The sequence below is a fragment of the Thalia democratica genome, chromosome 2, assembly GCF_965202585.1.
Source record: "Thalia democratica chromosome 2, ktThaDemo2.hap1.1, whole genome shotgun sequence".
Classification (NCBI taxonomy): Eukaryota; Metazoa; Chordata; class Thaliacea; order Salpida; family Salpidae; genus Thalia; species Thalia democratica.
The window spans coordinates 27,375,574-27,393,464 of record NC_139166.1 but is presented as its reverse complement, the minus strand read 5'-3'; the positions used below and the strand labels follow the sequence as shown (position 1 = coordinate 27,393,464).

Sequence of the window (17,891 nt, the reverse complement as noted above, 5' to 3'; positions counted from 1 at the left end):
TAAACTATAAAATCGAAAAGCTTACAAAAGCTACTTTAGCAACTTAATCATTTAAAATAAAGGTCTTCTTTACCAGAGCTTAATGAAATTTACGTTTTGTATACTAGAGTATGTTTTTAGAATTGTGCGTTGTTTATATATTATTTTTTTCAAAGATGATATAACTAAAAGGACTCAATTTATCAAAAAGTTCTATAACAAAAATTTAAACAAAGTACATTCATGATTTGAAAACTCAGAAATGAAAACTTACAAAAAAGAAATATGTAATTGGGGCAAGACTATTTGAATTCAGACAATTAAAAGTATTAGAAGAAAATTTATAGGGTCACAACTAAAAAAGTAATATATACTTGAAAAAAAGCGCTTGTAGGCCTAACTAATAAGATGAAGATACTGATAAACAGTTTGTAATAAAAAAGTAATAGAGAGTTTTATAAATTATAATAAATTACTATAATTAGATGCTTAAATTAAAAGTTTGCAAAAAAAGTATTTGTAAGTAAAGGTATCAATAAGACCTACAAGCGTTATTTTTTCAAATTCATTTTACTTATAAGTTGTGGCCCTTTAAATTTTTCATATCTTGATTTGTCATTAACTGTCACTAATTTGAACACGTAATGAATGGTAACAAAAATCAATTAACAAACACTTATTACTTATTAGTAAGTTGCAACATAAAAGCATTCACTGTTTATTTTTATTCTTTTTTCATCAAAGCATTAAGAAATTAATGAGAAAATTTATTAATCACTTCAAAAATACTTCAAAGCTTAATAACAGGCTGTCTATTGAAAGAAAAAACCTACTATATTTCATCTACATTTATTACAATAGATAGTCTGTTTTTAAGCTCTAGAGAGCATTTCTGATAAAAGTTGTACAACTGTATTAAAAACTGATAACTGGAATTTGTATTTTAACCCTTGATTTAAGGCTTGAAAAAAATCTGAAATATGAATAGTGTGAAAAACTTCTTGCTTTTAAAGACAATGCAAAAGAAAACAAGATAACTCTAACTGTTTAAAAACTTATGTGAAGCTGAGAAAATAATTGTTTCACGACAAAGTGAAGGAAGTTCGTGATGAAATCTAAAGCAAGATTATTTTAGACTTATTTTAAGTTTCAAAGTCAATTGAGTTACAAACACTTACTTAAAGGTTTTTCATTCATATCATGTGGACAAAGTCACGTCTATTAATTATGATATATCGTGTAATGTTTACAAGTTCTTCTAAACTACTAATTCTTACTATTACCGAATGATCAGTGGGAAGTTCGAGTGAACCAGCAACTGAAAAAAAAATTCAATTCAAAATTAACTGTAATATCATTTTGATTACATATTTTAAAAGAACCACTACGCAAATGAAAACTTTCTTTAAGTTGCTTAAAGATAAAGTTTACAATAATAAAACGCTTTCACAAACTGTTTCATGTTCCAAGTTAGTAATCTATCTTTAAGTAATTAAAAATTAAATAAATTTAAATAAAGAGCTTAAAGAATATTCCGATATTTAAAAAAAATATTCCAAAATTTATTTATATTTAAACTTAATAGTGTATTAGTATCTTTTATCTAATATATTTTTTCTATTATTTAAGCACACTTCAGAAAAAATTTGGTTGAAGTGCCTAAATTTTAATTAACAAATGTAAAATAAATATTGCTTGTTAAGTTAACAACGCATTCTTTTGCGGATGTTATTGATACTTATTACACTTTTAGGGTACCTACGATGCCTCCTTCGCATCTTTAGAATTGTGTGGCAACAAAAGATCCCCAACAGGAAGTAGAGACGTACTGGTCTTACCTTGTAATTTGTAGTCAGTAAACGCAGACCTCGCTGTCTCAGTCATGTTCTAAGAATGGGTGAAAAGCAAATCCTAAAGTCTCTGTTGTTTAGCGATTTGCCGTTGGTGAAACTAAAGTTGCTTGTAATAAATATATTCCGTTTGTTAGCCTATACAGTTATTTAAAATAATAGTGTTTTATACATCTTAATATATTGTTTTTGCTTACTTAAATTTTTGAATTAAACATTTATAGCTACAGAAAACAAAAGTACTGAATAAATAAAGTATACAAGTTATACAAAAACAAAAGCAAAGGAATTGTTTAAAAATGTTGTTTGTATGATAAAGAAGTACAATGAACTTTAATGGTTAAAATTTACTACACTGTTAACTTTTACATTATAACCATTTCTCTTTAAAAAATAGCTACTAAAATAATTTCTAAAAAGAACTTGAACGTTTTACAATTTAACTTTTTAAAAAGATAAGTTAAAAATTAAAAAAATAATCTAATAGCTCTTATAAAACAAGTTGTAATTTCAAACCATACAAAATCCATAAGTAGCAAAATACTTAATAAATAACTACAAACGAAACTTACATCAGGCGCGGTTTGTAAACACGGGTTAGCATGCAGAGAGCGACAGCTCGCTCCGTTGTTCTTCCTCGCTCTTCACCCAGCTCGGTCAGGTTTACATAGTACACATCTGTAAACAACTGATCTTTTTCAAAAGTGGATACTTTAGCACCTTTGGTTGGCATTTCATTTTTGTCTGGCTTGACTCCTGCCAGGAGGGCCGCAACTGAGGTCACTCCTGACTTGCGCTGTCCCTTCATTATTGCATTGATTTCCCGGGCAATATTTTTTTTGCAGTACAGCACTCCATGATACTTTTTTGATATCTGTAGACTATTTACTAGATAGATTCTAATTTTTGTGAATTTTGAAAATCGTAAGTTTAGTTACTTACATCAGATTATATATAAATTTTTAAGTAGCATCATGAATATTTTTTTTAGTGAATTTTAACGATTATTGTCGCAACAACCTCAAAAATGTTCAACCTTTTTTTTGCCGTAATATTATTCTCAAATTTTCTTATTGTCTAACTTTTTTCTTTGTGTATTTATTTTCTTTATCTCTAGTACTTATTATTCATAATAAAAATAAAAATATTTTTTATAAGTTCCCAAAACTATGACTTTGTTTATAAAGTTTTATTTCTTAGCACTTTCATTTACACCATCTTAAACAAACATAACTACTTAACGAATTAAATTGTTTTATTTTTAAGAAAGTTTAAATTTTTACAGAAAGTTCAGAGTAAAATACAATTAACTTCTATTTTCCTACTTGTTATAATTTTAAATATTCCACATAAATAAAATTTAAACCAGTTTCTTACTTAGTTGTTTAATTTTTATGTTCTTGTGAGTTTAAACACTTTTTCAATTGTAACTGAGGTATGATGTTTTAAAAATCACCACAATTAATCTTTGTCTTTTACATTAAAAAATTGCAACATTAACCTCTTTTTTTCTACTTTTTAATTTGCATAGAACATTTAAAAAAGACTTTTTTGTAACTAGTTTAAGTTTACAACATAAGTATTTTCAATATTTTCAAATTGTTATTTTGTTCTATTAGTTTAAATTATACCGTACCTGATTATAACTTTTATTTAACAAACCACTATAAATATATATATTTTAAAAAGCCTAGTAAAAAAGAAAACTTTAATTCTTTGTGTATGGCGAAAGAAGCTGAAACGAAGCCTTTACAAAATGTTGAAGCTTCTTAACCAAAAAAATTATGAAAATTATGGTAGAATTCGGAATATTCTCACATTTTAAGTGAGAATTAAGCTGTCATTTAACAATATTTACTTCGAAAAATTCAATGTCTCTGTTATCAACCTGTCGATCAAGAGCCGTGCCTTTTTGCTAGTTACTAATTTCAGATTTAGCATACAGATGCATAAAGCTTAGTGCAAGATAAGTGGACATGATTTACTCCAAAGAACCCACTAACTAAGTTATAACATCTTATAGCATAAAAGACATAAGTCATGACTAGAACAAAACTAGGTCACAGAATGGCGCGTGGGCTGCTTTATTTGTCGTGCGTTTATAACCGTGCAGTGATTACTTATAACTTAACTAAAAGATATCATTGAAACTCTATATTTTAGCTCAAAGTTGCTTTAGTATTTTATTACTATATCTTACTTTCTTTAGTAATTTAAAGTCGTATTAAAGGCTGTTTGTTTTAAGTAAATGTTTTTTATAACAAGATAGTTTTTTGCTACACGGTTTAGATTTTTCAAGATTGGTTTGTAAGCTGTGAAAATTAGTTTTAGATAACCAGGCAAATTAAGAAAAGAATTCCACATACTTTTAAGAATACCAAAAGGTAAATGTGTTCTTAGTTTTAACCGTAAGACTTATTTTAGCTTAACACTTATGACTGATAATCTTGGCGTCGAGGTTTTTAAATAATAGTTATATTTGATTTACTACTTTTGTCTTTTTTTTTTAATTTAGGTTTAAAAAACCTATAATTATGCTGTTTTCATTTTATACTATTACCTTTTTTTTACTTTTTAAGTTTTAGATTTTCAAAACTTTATTTACCTCATTAAAACGTTAATAAAAAGTGTAAGTAGTTTTTTTCTAATTATAAGTTTTTGATGCAATAATCAGTTTTTAAAGAACAGTCTTGTAAAGTAAAAATAAAGATAGTCTTAAAAACAAATCTTGAATATATAGATGATAGCTTAACTTTTTTAGATTGAAAAAAATTGATTAGTTTTTTTTATAAGTTTCAAGTTTAAAATACTTAAAAAACTTACATTCTAAAGTGTTATACATGTATACTAAATAGGTTCATTAAATGCAATTTATGAAGAAAGTATCAATTCTTAAATATTGCATAAGTATAAATTCTGAAACATATGTATGTAAAAGCAGTGTTTGTTTTACACTAAATTTTTAAAATTTAAATAAACTTGACGAAAACTTTTAATTTTTAAACTTTTTATTGTTAATGTATTTTTTATAAAAAAAATTAAAAAATACTAACTTATAAAAGAATAAATTAAAGACTTTAATCAAACAACGCTAATTAAGTACAGCTGTAGAAGTATGAAATCTTTATTGACAATAGGTGTACTGTACAGCAAAACATTAAGCATAACTTAAAGATAAAACTGATATTTCAAAAATAAAGATTTAAAAGTTAAAAAATTATTTAATGCTTATAGAAAATATTTATTCTAGAAGTTTTCTACATATTTTTCTTCACTATCTAAGATAAAACATTTAATATTTGCTTTTAACAAACCTTCAATAAACTTTTAACAACTTAATAGTGTAAAATGAAGAAGTAACAAATATTACAAAGAGTTTAAATATGTAACAATCTAGTAAGCTATACAAAGTTATTTTAAGAAATAATAATTTTAAGTAATTTGATATAAACATTGAATTGTCTTAATTATAACTTGTATAACTGTTTTTAAAAATAAACAATTACATAGTTAAACAAGTAGTATTATTTATAGTAAGTTTATAATGTTTATTTGCGATTTAGTATGAATTTGATATAAATAAAGTTTTTTTTAAATATTTATAAAGAAAATATACTGAAATGACGAAAGCAGCAGTTTAGTTTTATAATTATTTGTTAAACAGTATTTAAGAAGAAACAATAATTAATTTTCAAAGCAAAAACAATAAATTATACTCAATATTTTGCATATATTTTAAAAAACGCTTTTCATTCACAATGGATTTTTTAAATTTGAGATTATTGTATTGTTTATCAAAAAAAAATTGTAGTTTTCATAAAGCTTACCTATAGTAAAAATTTAAAAAATAGCCATAGCCTAAAAGAAACCTATTATTATAAGTTTTTTTAAATAAAAAGTTGACATTTCCTTAAAAACCTTTTATACTCAGCGAAACTGTCAAAAATCAAAAACTTTTCTTATTTCAGCACGAAAGTTCACAGTGAGGTTTCAAACTTTGCTTCTAATTATCAGCGTAATTAGTCTACAAAAAGTACATCCATACACGAGCATGTGTTAGTCATCCTTTCATCTGGTGATGCTCTGCAAAATTTTGCTTTTTGCAACTATCCTGCGCCATTCCTTCCTGAGCATTTCAGGAATTTCGTCGGCAAAAAATATCGAGTAATCGCCGGGAGTTGAAACCGCGGGCGCTGCACGAACCTAAAACAAAATTGTTTAAAGTGTTGTATTTTCGAGGCTAATCTTTTTGATATTTCACATCACATAATCAAACAGTATAACTGTAAAAATGTTAAAGTTTTTTTTTTATACTGGCTTACCGATCTGTAATCAGCGCCGAGTTTTTGTCGAAGGACTCCGGTGATCCAAACAGCATCCAAGTGAGATAGTTTTGTTTTGACGGCCTCGTCAACTAAAAGTTTGGCAGTTGCTACTGATGTAGTGTAGAAACCTCCTTGACAGTGACCTTAATTTATTTTTTTATTCAAAACAAGTTTAACTTTCTTATATTTAATGATGTACTTTGAACGATCTTTTTAAAATAACGAAAACAATATTAACAAAATTCACTAAAAATATATCAAATAGTTTTAAAATAAGTTTTGCTATTTTATAGTGAATAAATCTTAACACTTTATTGAAAAAATAAGTAAATTTTAAAGTTTGGTCTTTCATCAAAATCTTAGAATAGTAAAGTAACTGACGGAAAAAACCTTAAAAGTTAAAACTATACTTATTTTAGTCAATAGAAAATAGTTACTTGCTTTTTGCTTCTATATACAACATTTGATTTTTTTAACCACTAGAGGAAACACAACATACCAGGTAGTACATCTGGAGGATAAGTATCTTTGTCGATCGACCAAGGGTTGTCAGGATCACGCGGTGTCGGATCAGACTCTCTGAAGGAGTAGACGCAGAGTATTGGAAATATGTCCGTCAGTTTACAGGTCCTAAAAAATACTTTTATTTCACATACTTGGCTAATGTTTACTGAATTTTAAAAAACTAAGATAAAATATCTACAGCTTGATATAATGATTTTTTTTTAGTTTTCAAGTTGCTATTGCTTTTGTTTAAACACTTTTACAATATTTTTTTACGAACTATTTACAGAGCTTCTTTTGTAATATTTAGTATAAGTTTAAAACAGTTTGATTTATGTCAGACAAGCTACAATAATTTTCTAAAAAGAAATATCTATTCGTAGTTTATGAGCGTGACTTCTGCATGTTTTTAGAGAGAATATTTCAAAGTTTCTCAAATAAAACTAAAGTAATTTTTTGTTGTAAAAATTAAAATTATTATTATGTTTTTTGATTTTGTTGTCTCAAAATGAGACGGTTATCGATAGGTTGCGCCTATTTCAAAAGTTTTCTTCAAATTAATATTTAGACTAAATAAATTCGAGTGATTAATAGTATGATGGTGTTATCTGCTAAGTTTAAAAATTTATATTCTATGTTTATACAATCCACTTAAGATACTTTTAGAAGTCAAACTGATTTTTGAGTTCTTTTCAAAAATTATTTTAGTTTGTTTTGCGCATGTCTATAATTTAAAAGTGTTTGAAAATATAAGCATTAAACTTAATAATACTTAAGTTCGATTCAAGCTTACCTTCCAAGTAAAGTTCTCGATGACATGACAGTTTTGTCGAGGGCTTGGGTCAACAGATCTATGCTAGCCTGTATGTTATCATCACAGGAAGAATACAAAGTTGTTGAATCAAAGTTTTCAACCACCCATCTCATACCAGCAACCGTCCTTTCCGTAAAGTGTCTGAATATTTTCATTATGCAAGTTATTTTCTATTAGTTGCCTTTTAAAATTTACTTTTTGATTTGAATACTTTATAATTTCAACACTATAATCTGTAGTTACAAAAGCTTTAGATATATGTTAAACATTAAACTTTCTTTAAAAATCTTAATGTTCTAGCAAGACCTAAGCTACATAAAGAAAGTTTATTTTATACTTGGTATAATATTTAGATTAGATGTTAATTAAATAGTTATTTTTTAGAGAAAATAAATAATGTTTATACTAGGTATAAGTTAACAAATTAAAACCATCTAAAGTTTACGAGAGTTAATTTTATTGTTAACGGTTACAAAAGTAAGTATTTTGGAAACTCTTTAGTAAATTTTTTTTTCAAATCATTATGTCTTTTAAAAAATTATTCATATTAAAAGTTTTTGTTAAATTTATAAAGATAAACTTTAGAAAAAAAAAATGTTATATCGAATATAACAATTTACGATTAAGAGCATTACGAACATTCTATTTAAAAGTCACAAAAACTATTCAGTTTACATAAAAATATACTTAATAATAGGGCTTTTAAAACTATTTCGTGTGGAATACACACACAAATTTTTAGTTCTTATTTAGATTGCAAGTGGCCTAGAAATTTTTACTTTTAAAGACTTCATATAAATTCTTTTTTATTGAAGCGATCGTGACAAAAGTTATTGGAAAAAATAATAAGTAGTTACATGAGCAACGCCTGAATTACTGTTCAGTTCTACCTGAACGATTTCTAAATTATTGTGAAAAGGGATTTGGGTGGAATTTTTCAGTTTTTATCAACTTGACGATTAGCTGTTAAACCTTTGTTTAAAATGTACAAATGGTTTGTTTTTGATCAAAGCAATATAAAATCAAAAGTTCTTCATCTATAACTTCACCTATTGTTATCTTTTAAGTTAGACTATTTGTATTTGCTGTCAAACGTCTGCGAAGAAAAAACTGTAGAAGGCTTTTTTATACTTTTTTATTTTATTAAATTTTGCACAACATCATTTTGAAATTTATCTGTTACAACATAAAAAAGTAAACTTTCAGTACAATAAACTCTCTTTGTTTATCGCAGCCAGTAAAAAATTGTTGTTAAAAATTTGTTTTGTACAACAAGTTACGGAGAACTGAAAAAAGTTTATAGAAAAAAGTTTTAAAAAAATACTTTAATAAAACATTTTAATTTTTATAAGTGTGCTAGTGTACAGATTGTGGACAGAAACTTATATATTTATAATAAGGTAAAATGCAAATAGTAATCAAAAATGTAAACTGACATAAATTTTCAAAAAGTTTACAAAGTTATTTTTAAACTTTGTAACAAAAAGTAGTTAAAAAGTTTTAAGTTAGTAAAAGTAATTTGATTTGTAAGTTTTTTACAACTTAAATTTTCAAAGTATGTAATTAAAAACGTAAATGAATTATTATAATTATATGAATTTATTTAAACTTTGCACTTATAAGATTGCAAACTCATAATTCTTCAAACGCTTTTAAATATTTTGCATATTTACTGCAATTAAGTTTTTGCACAGAACTTTCTGTAAAGGTCACTGTAATGCAATTAAGCCTTCTAAAACTTCGATAACAAAATAAAATTATTTTAAGTAATAAAAGTGAATTAATCAATTTTTTTACATTTCACTTGGCTAACGGAAATGTTAATCCTTTTTTTAATTAAAAGCTTTAAAAAATATTTTACCATGAAGAAGCTGATTGAACCATAGCTAAGTTCAGTTTTTCAACTTACTCGGAGAAACTTTTCGAAAATACTCTCTACTTTTATGAAAACGGTCTTTACTTTTGTAAAAAAGTACCCACCTCGTTGCCTCGACGACGTCAACTTGCAATATATCTCCATGAATTTTGTTCTCCTCAACTAGCCTCTCCTGAAGGTCCTGAGAAGGAGCTCTCGAAACAAGGAAAACGTGGTCAAGTTGAACCTTTTGAAAACCATTTTTAACTGAAGAACTTCTTTTGATAGAATTGTTTTTTTTTAATTTGAACTTGTTTTTCAAATAGTTTTTTTTTTGCTTGTACAAACTATGCAATTTAAACGTTTTTTAAGTTTATAGTTCTACTTTTTTTTATAAGTAAAATAAAGTATTGCAGTACATACTATATTTTTTTACTAAAAAATCTATATTTTTTTACTAAAAAATATCGTATCAAAAATGTAATTCACCTTTAAACTTTATCGTGAAAAGAAAAAACATTTACTTTTAAATCAGAAAATAAATCAAAAACAAATGTTATTTAAAACTTCATTAAGCGTTATAAGACATAACCTATTTAAAGCTTTACTTGCAACAAACTATGCACAACAGGAAATTAATTTTATTGAGCATGAAAAGTTATATACTAATTTTTAATCAATATTTTACTAATGAGCTGTAGTATTGTTTTAAACGATTAAATTAATGTTATAACTTATTTATTTTCTTAGACTTTACCTGGTCAATAGTTTTAACCGAAGCCCATGTTTCTCTAAGTGCTTGACGATTGTCCTCGTTAATTACCCAAGATTTTATGAGAGTGATCATTTTCCAATCCTTACGGTTTTCTGTAAATTAAAATAATTTATTTTTTTCTTAGAAACATTATATAAACTATAAAGTACTGGTTGATTTAATCTTTCTAACACAGACGCTACGTTTATTTTTAACAATGGGAAAAATTACTCCTTACAAACGCAGTTAAATTGAGAAGGGCATGTTTTGTAATATACTTAAACTTTTGCTTGAAAACTGTTGCCGTTTGTAAAGTGTTCAACCGTGAAATCTGTTATGTTCATCTACGCGCGATATGTTACCACGAAGCTGCGAAACAACGGGACGTTGCCGTTTCTCATTTTTACGCAATTAGATACAATCTATTTCAATCTCCCACGCATTGTTACGTCACTATGTGTCCAGGCTAGGTTTAAGTCTGAATGCAGGTGTGACATTTTGGGCTGGGCAATAAAAGATAGTTCGTGGTTTCTTTATAGCAAAAAAATATATTGCCTAACTAAAGAGTTAGTTAAGAAATCAAAGTTACCAAAAGCTAGCTGGTTTGATGTTGATTTTAAAAGATTGTTTTATTAAGAACGCTTTGTTCTTTTATGTTGTGTGTTTACTGATATATTTATAGATCAAAAAAAAAAATAAATAAAATGAAAAATGTAATACTTTTATAAAATCTTTAAAAAGTAGTCGTGTTTCATAATAATTTATGGTAGTAAGAATTTAATATAGTAAGGACAAAGTATTCATACTTTTTATAGCTAGTTAATACTATACCTTTAGAAAAAATAACGGTAATATTTCTTTATTAAAAAAATGTTAAAATGATATTTCAAGCTTGTTTTTTGTGATAGTTTACATTAAAATATTTATAAATTACTCTTTAAGTTTGAAAGTAAGTACTTCAAGCTTTAAATTGGTTTAATCTCTCCTGAATTCCCAAAAATATACAGCTAGTTTTTTTTTCAAAATTTAACCTAGTAATTAAGGCTAGTTACAAAAAACTTGATAAACCAAAAACACTATTTTGTTTACACAACTTTTTTTTTTAAAAGTAAATTTTCTTTTGTTTTAGTTAAACAAATATCACAACATCCTTTCAAATTTTAAAACTAACTTTTAGAAATCTATAATATTATTACTTTAGGTTTTTATTCAAGTTTAGACGTAAAAAACTAACGATCAAAACTAGTTAAAAACTTACATCAAAACTACACCTTGTTATTTTATATATAATTACATATAATATACAAAAAACAGATCAATGATTTAGTTAATCTTGTTAAACAAATGTTAACTTATTTTTTTTATTTTTAATTGTCTTTAATAGTTACTTCTTCTACTTATAGATTAAAAAATTGACTGTAAAAACTTTTGTCACAGTAAGTTAAAGTTTTAAGCATAGCGTATGTTTATATTTTAGCGATTAGTACAAGAAAATTTTAAATTCTGGAAATTCAGAATGGCTAGTTATTAGAAAAAAAAGTATTTATGTTCTTTTTTATTAATTTGATGTCTACTTTAAAAGACTTCTAAACAACTTGTGAACATGCAAACTAGTTTGACAATCGTCTTAGAAAAGTTTTGTTTACGCCTTAATTTAATCTTTTATTAGCAAGATATCGAGATTTTCCGACACTGAGTAAAAGCTTGTCTTAACCATACGTATACAAAATTACTGAAGCGTCTTTGGTTATTGTCAGTGCACCTTTATATCAATTTTAACGGTTTTGGGCGACAAACCGACTCTTACAAGTGCATTTCAATCTCAAGTCTTTTGATGTATTGTAAGGGAAGACTAGAATGTCTTTTAAAGGTTTACTTTTGTTATCTTACCTTTTAAAGAAAATATTTTTATATAACAACACTTAACAATCTTTTAAACTTTATCAATCAGACTAAACTATTATTTTTAAGAGTATGACTTTCTTGACACTAGCACTTTGTTAATAAGACCTAAGTAATGAGCTATTAATATAAAAAATTGAAGATTAGTTTTTTTTATTGTTTGTATGTAAAATTTAAAACATCAAAGTATATGAAATTTTTATGTAAAAACTTGAAATTAATTACTCAATATTTTCAGACTATGTAGTACAGATAAAAAAAAACAAAAAGCTTAATCTAAATCAAATCTGCAACTGAATTAAATTTACGTAAACATCATTACTCTTTTACGTCGACGTTTGTTAAATATTTAAGCTGTGAATGTTTTATAAATCTTTGAATCAAAAAAGTGTCAACATTGTTTTTAAATGTTAGTACTTTAAAACAGTTTATATTATGCATAAAAAAATTATAGCTGGTTAGACAATATAGAAAACATTGTACTGATCTACATAAAAATACATCCTAAGCCAAAAACAGTAAAAATAAACTTCATAAGATTGTTACAATTTTTAAAATTTTACCGATTAGTATACATTATTGAATAAATAATAGGCTGTATAGATAAGAAATAAGAAACCTACTAGCTGGATTTAAAGCTTAAGTTAAGCTCTTAACATTAGGAATATTACTACAAATGCACATCTAAAATGAAAATAACAAAATTACTGATGCTTAAAATGTTCTTGTTATTAGTAGAAAGAACAGTTTTCACACAAACTTAGAGGTTTTTTGTTAATTAATTCCGTCTCATTTAAGCCCAAATGACCAATTTAGTAAGGAAGGAACCAGCTTTACTAAAAATAACGAAAAACTTACTGTTTTTAAACACTTATATATTCATTAATGAGTCATATAAGAAGTACTTAAAAATAACTAAAGGAGAATGTTTTGAACTATTTGCAGTAAAAATAAAAGCTTCTTAATTGACGTAAAAATAGGAACGGCTACAAATATAATGTCTTTGCATCTTCCTATTTGTATTGAAACAAGCCACAGTAATTAGAGTTTCAATAGAAATATTCTTCCAAAACTTCAAATGACAGAACAAAAGTTTGTTTTTAACTACTTGTTTGCCCGTGCACAATTACTACATTCATGTTTAAATAGCTGACCACCCGTCCGTTATGACTTGGCATTTGTCTAAACCAAGTTAAATGAAATAGAACCAGCTCTACTAAGTTCTTGTACACTATGTTATCAATTAAGCCAGGTTTATCATACTTTTATCTAGTACATTATATCAGTATGAAATCAAAACAAAAAATCCTTAATTAAATTAGCTTTATTCAAACTTAACAGATATTTTATTTTTAACTTTTTCTTTTCAAGTTATAAAAGTAGTTTGAAGAATTAACTGCACACGTTTACAACTTTTTGCATGTGTTTATTTTTTTTAAATTGTATATGCAAAAAAAACTCACTAATTATTAATATATTTGAACGATCAATAATATAAAAAAAAATCGTTAACCCTTTTAATTTTTGAAAAAGGTCGTACTGAAATTGTTATTTCATGAACTAATTTTTAAAATCAGTTACTCTTTTTAGTCATGTTACTTTAATTTTCGTCTACTTAAAAACATAGTTTCTTGTTGTCTTTGTTAATAGCGTTATTTTAAAAATAAAATAATTTTTTAAAAATATTTTTTAAACTAACATCACTCCAGAATCAACTTAAAGATCGTATAAGTTACTAAGTTATTTGTTTTTCTAAATGTATATAATGTAGCTTAAATACCTTTGGGTCTATAACAGCCATCGTTTTTAGGGTTTTTCACTCCCATTCTGGCCAACACTTTATCCGGGGTGATAGTGACGTCTCCGATGCGCCACGGTTTTGCGAGGTCCGATATGAAATAGGGAGCGTTGGAAGTTGGAAAGCCGATCGTCTTCTTTCTGAAGTCAGGTCCTGACATTGGTGGCGGTTGGCCTCCTAAGCCTCTGAAGAGTTTAATTGCTTTATTTAAAAACTAACATCATAAACTTCGGTTTAAATTACACATCTTAAATATTTATATTTAATTACTTAAATCTTTAAAAATAACTTTACTTTTAATTAAACTAAATTAATGTATAGTAAATAGAAATTTTAAATAGTATTTGACTAGCAACTATTTACTTTAGAGCAGTTTTTTTATTTGGCTACTACGTGCATATAAGTTTTTACATTCTTTAAATTTTACAATACGTTTCTAAATTGTTGCACAACTATTTTTTAAATATTCTATACTTTTTTGATACCTGTAATACATGAAGTATTTAAAAATGAATTTAAACACATAATAATTCATATTATTAAAATTTACTTAGTTTCTCTAAATTACAAAGCAAATATATTTTTTAGATTATCTTTTTTAAGTTTACTTTTCAACAGAGTTTTAAATAAGTTGACTACAACATGAAATATACCTATATAATTTACAGAAACTTCTAAATTTAGTAAAATAAAACAAATAGTAGGTATTCAAAAAAGAAGAACTAAAAACTTGAAAGTATTTTATTTAAAAAAAAAATTAGATGATAACTTATCTAAATACCGTTATTTTTAATGACTGTTAAAACTTTTGAATTAAAAAATTCAGACTGTAAGTAAAAGCTTAAACTAAGGTAGTTACACATACTTCAACAACGAAAAGTTTTACATGTAGTTTTTCTCGTAAACATAATAAAATAAAAATGCTTAAAAATACTTTGGAAAAATTTGTAACTTCGTAGATATAAATAAAAAGATATATGTCTACTAAGCTTATGGTACATAAATAAATACGAAATCTCAAAATTAAAATATAATTTGAGAGATAAATGAAATTTTTTGTGAAAACTCACAAAGAATTATTCTTATTTAAGGTATAGGAGTGAGAAAATTTTTTAATTTGCTTGCTAGATATAACAATTTGGCGGACCGAAATTGTTAAAAACGGTCTTTGATAAGCTAATTTTTTTAATCAAAATACTCTAGAAGTCTAAAACATCAAATTTGTAATAAAATGTGAATTTAATAAACACTACTAAGTAGTACTGACAACATGATAACATTTTAGAAAGACAGTTCTAAAATTTGTTACAAAAAATTTCAATTTTACTTTTTACATATTAGTCTTCTAGCTAAAAATACGGCGTGGGACGGAGTTTCTGCATGGCAGTCCGTTGTTATATACCATTAGCATAGACATTGTTTGTATAGACAATTAAGATTGCATCTCTAAAGCTATTGAAACATTGATTTTGCTAAAATAAGTAAACATCAACTAAAACAAAATAAATATATTGCAACTCATTTTTTGTTTAGAAAATTTAAATGTTTTTTCCATTTTAAGAAAAAGATTTTTCGAACATCAGTAATCTTAAAAAAACAAACTTAAAGTCTTTACTATAATTTATACTTATTTAATGTTAGTTAAAAAGCGTCGGTTTGATTATTAGGAAGTTTTATAATGTTGGTGTGAGTTCTATTTAGCATAACTATACATTATTATAAAAATAATTTGAAACCAAAAAAAAAAATTTTAGTATAAAATTTTAATCCAAACCAGAACACTCTGCTTACAAAGTTCGTTTCTTGTATACAATAAACTAATAATATGCAAAAAAAATTGTATATCAAACAAATCATCATTTGTTTATAAGCTAAATTTCACTGAATATAAATTCTGAGAAAAGTGTCAGTAAAGTTGTTGTGAAAACTATTAACAACTAAATTTTTGATTTCAAAACGCTACTTTACTTTTTAAATAATTTTTTCAGGTTAGAGTACCAACTTTATTCAGAAACTAAACAAAAAGTAACCAAAGGAGTATTTGTAGTAATAAAACTTAACTTAGAATTTGTTTTAACGTTAAAAAAAGGACTTATTTTTTTATCAATAAATTATTTTACAAATAGTAATAAAGAAAAGCAAGTTGATTAAATCTTAATATATAAATATTACCTGCTTTCAGAAAGTACTCTGACATCAGGTTCGTTCAGGTTACCGTAGTCAATACCTTCCTTCTTGTACAAGTCCAACAAAGTTTTTCCTTCCTCTATACCTTTAAAAATTTGCCTGATCTGTGATGCAATTTTTTCTTCTTTGTTTCGATCTGGGTCAAACTCCAGCTTCCTACGTCATTTATAAGTTAATTGAACAAAGTTAACTTTTTTGAAAAACTGAATATTTATTGTGATTTGTATTTGCAATTAGTGATATACTCTAAAGTAGGACTCTAAACTGAAGAAATCTTATTTATATACTAGAACATGTTTAATAGATGCCAGAAAAAATAGCAACTAAATAAATATAAAATCAGTATCAACAAAAATAAACTTTGTTTATAACTTGTATATATTTTAATATCAAAATAAAAGCAGTGCTATAAGTTAAAATCATTATATACTATTTGAAAATTTCATAAAAATTGGATTCATACACTTTGCAGTGGTATAAATTATAAAAAATAAAGTTTTCAATTCAAAAAAAAAAAAGTTGTTGCTGTTTTACACGATATAAACGAAGAATATTTTGTTAATCACTTTTGTTTATAACATTATTATTTATCAATATTTGTAAAATAAAAACAAACTCTTCGCCAGTTGATCTTGTTTCTCTCAATGGTTGATGCTGAAACTTGTGGAATCTTTGTAGCAATGACACATAGTAAATGTGACCAGCAAAAAAGAACACGACCACAGTTGAGAAAAGGAACAGTAGACGAGGTTTACAGCTTGTCCGCATAGTTAAAAAAAATTCTAATTTTAAAAAGTGCTAATCTAAATAACTTGAAAGTAAAAGATTGTTATAATTTTTCTAAGGAAAATCTTGGAATGATTTAAGTTTTAAAGCTGTTTTACTGTTGATGGTTTAATTAAATTCAGTAGTAATTAAAACAGCTAGAATGTAAAATAAAATTAGGGTAAAAAACATATCTTAATTTTTATATTAATTTACTATCTATATTTAAACCCGAATGTATTATTTTGTTCATTAATAGATTTAAAAACAAGTTCAGATATTTTTTCTTAATTTTTACGGAGTTTTTTTTAATGATAGTAAACTTAAATAAATCAAATCTTAAAAACATATAAATGAAAGTGGTTTAAAGCTAAGGTCAATAAAATAACTAAAAACTTAGTTAAGTTTTAAAAAATTTCTACTTAAGTATTACTTAACTATAGCATTAACTATTTTAAGAAAGCAACAATATTTAAAAAGTTCTATTAAAAAAAACTTAAATATAGTGAAGCTGGTGTTTGCAAACAAAACTTTGATCTTTGTCATATTTTGATTAATAAATCATTTTAAACTTAGCTAATGTGTGTAAAAAATATAAAATAGTAAACCATAACAGCCTTCTATTTAAAAAAAAAATTTAAATGTGTTTTCATTAAAAGTTTGTTATAAAATGAGTATCAAGGTATAATAATCTAACAGTATTTTAAAATCAGAAACTAAAACTAAAAGTAAAATACAACACAGATTATTAAAAATTAGCAGTGTGATAACTAATAAATCTTTATTATAAGTTTAAGTCGAACGCTGCGTAGTACACATGTCTTTTCAAGCGTTAATTTTTTTTTCGTAATCATATGAGTGTTTGTAAAGTATTTGTTATCTTATAAAGACAATCAACTCTTTTAAAATTTTTAAATAAAGTGTATTCATCTTTTTTATCATTGACATTGTATTGTAAAGCACTATATAAACTTTATATCAGTCTTATTTATATTGTAAATATAATAACTGTAAATTTGGTTTTATATAAAAATTTAAGCGAAAGGTTTTAGTTTAAAAGTAAATATGTATAATCGTTTAATTTTTTCACTATTTTTTATTTCCTAATTATGTAAGCAAATTTTGTAGTCTAATAAATACTGTTGTGTATATATTTTT

The 17,891-nt window shown here is 25.3% G+C and overlaps 1 protein-coding gene across 1 annotated transcript; it reads right to left on the bottom strand.

Annotated features, from left to right (window-relative positions):
- Positions 1-5,389: 5,389 nt before the first annotated feature.
- Positions 5,390-16,736, bottom strand: LOC145828503 (beta-1,4-mannosylglycolipid beta-1,3-N-acetylglucosaminyltransferase brn-like). Its single transcript, XM_082936259.1, has 9 exons — positions 16,585-16,736; positions 15,954-16,124; positions 13,764-13,966; positions 10,085-10,194; positions 9,453-9,574; positions 7,452-7,613; positions 6,654-6,784; positions 6,152-6,297; positions 5,390-6,032 (listed from the first exon to the last, which is right to left on the bottom strand). Exons 1-9 carry the CDS (start codon positions 16,734-16,736, stop codon positions 5,898-5,900), a joined length of 1,332 nt encoding a protein of 443 aa, XP_082792385.1. The 3' UTR covers positions 5,390-5,897.
- Between the last annotated feature and the right edge of the window lie 1,155 nt (positions 16,737-17,891).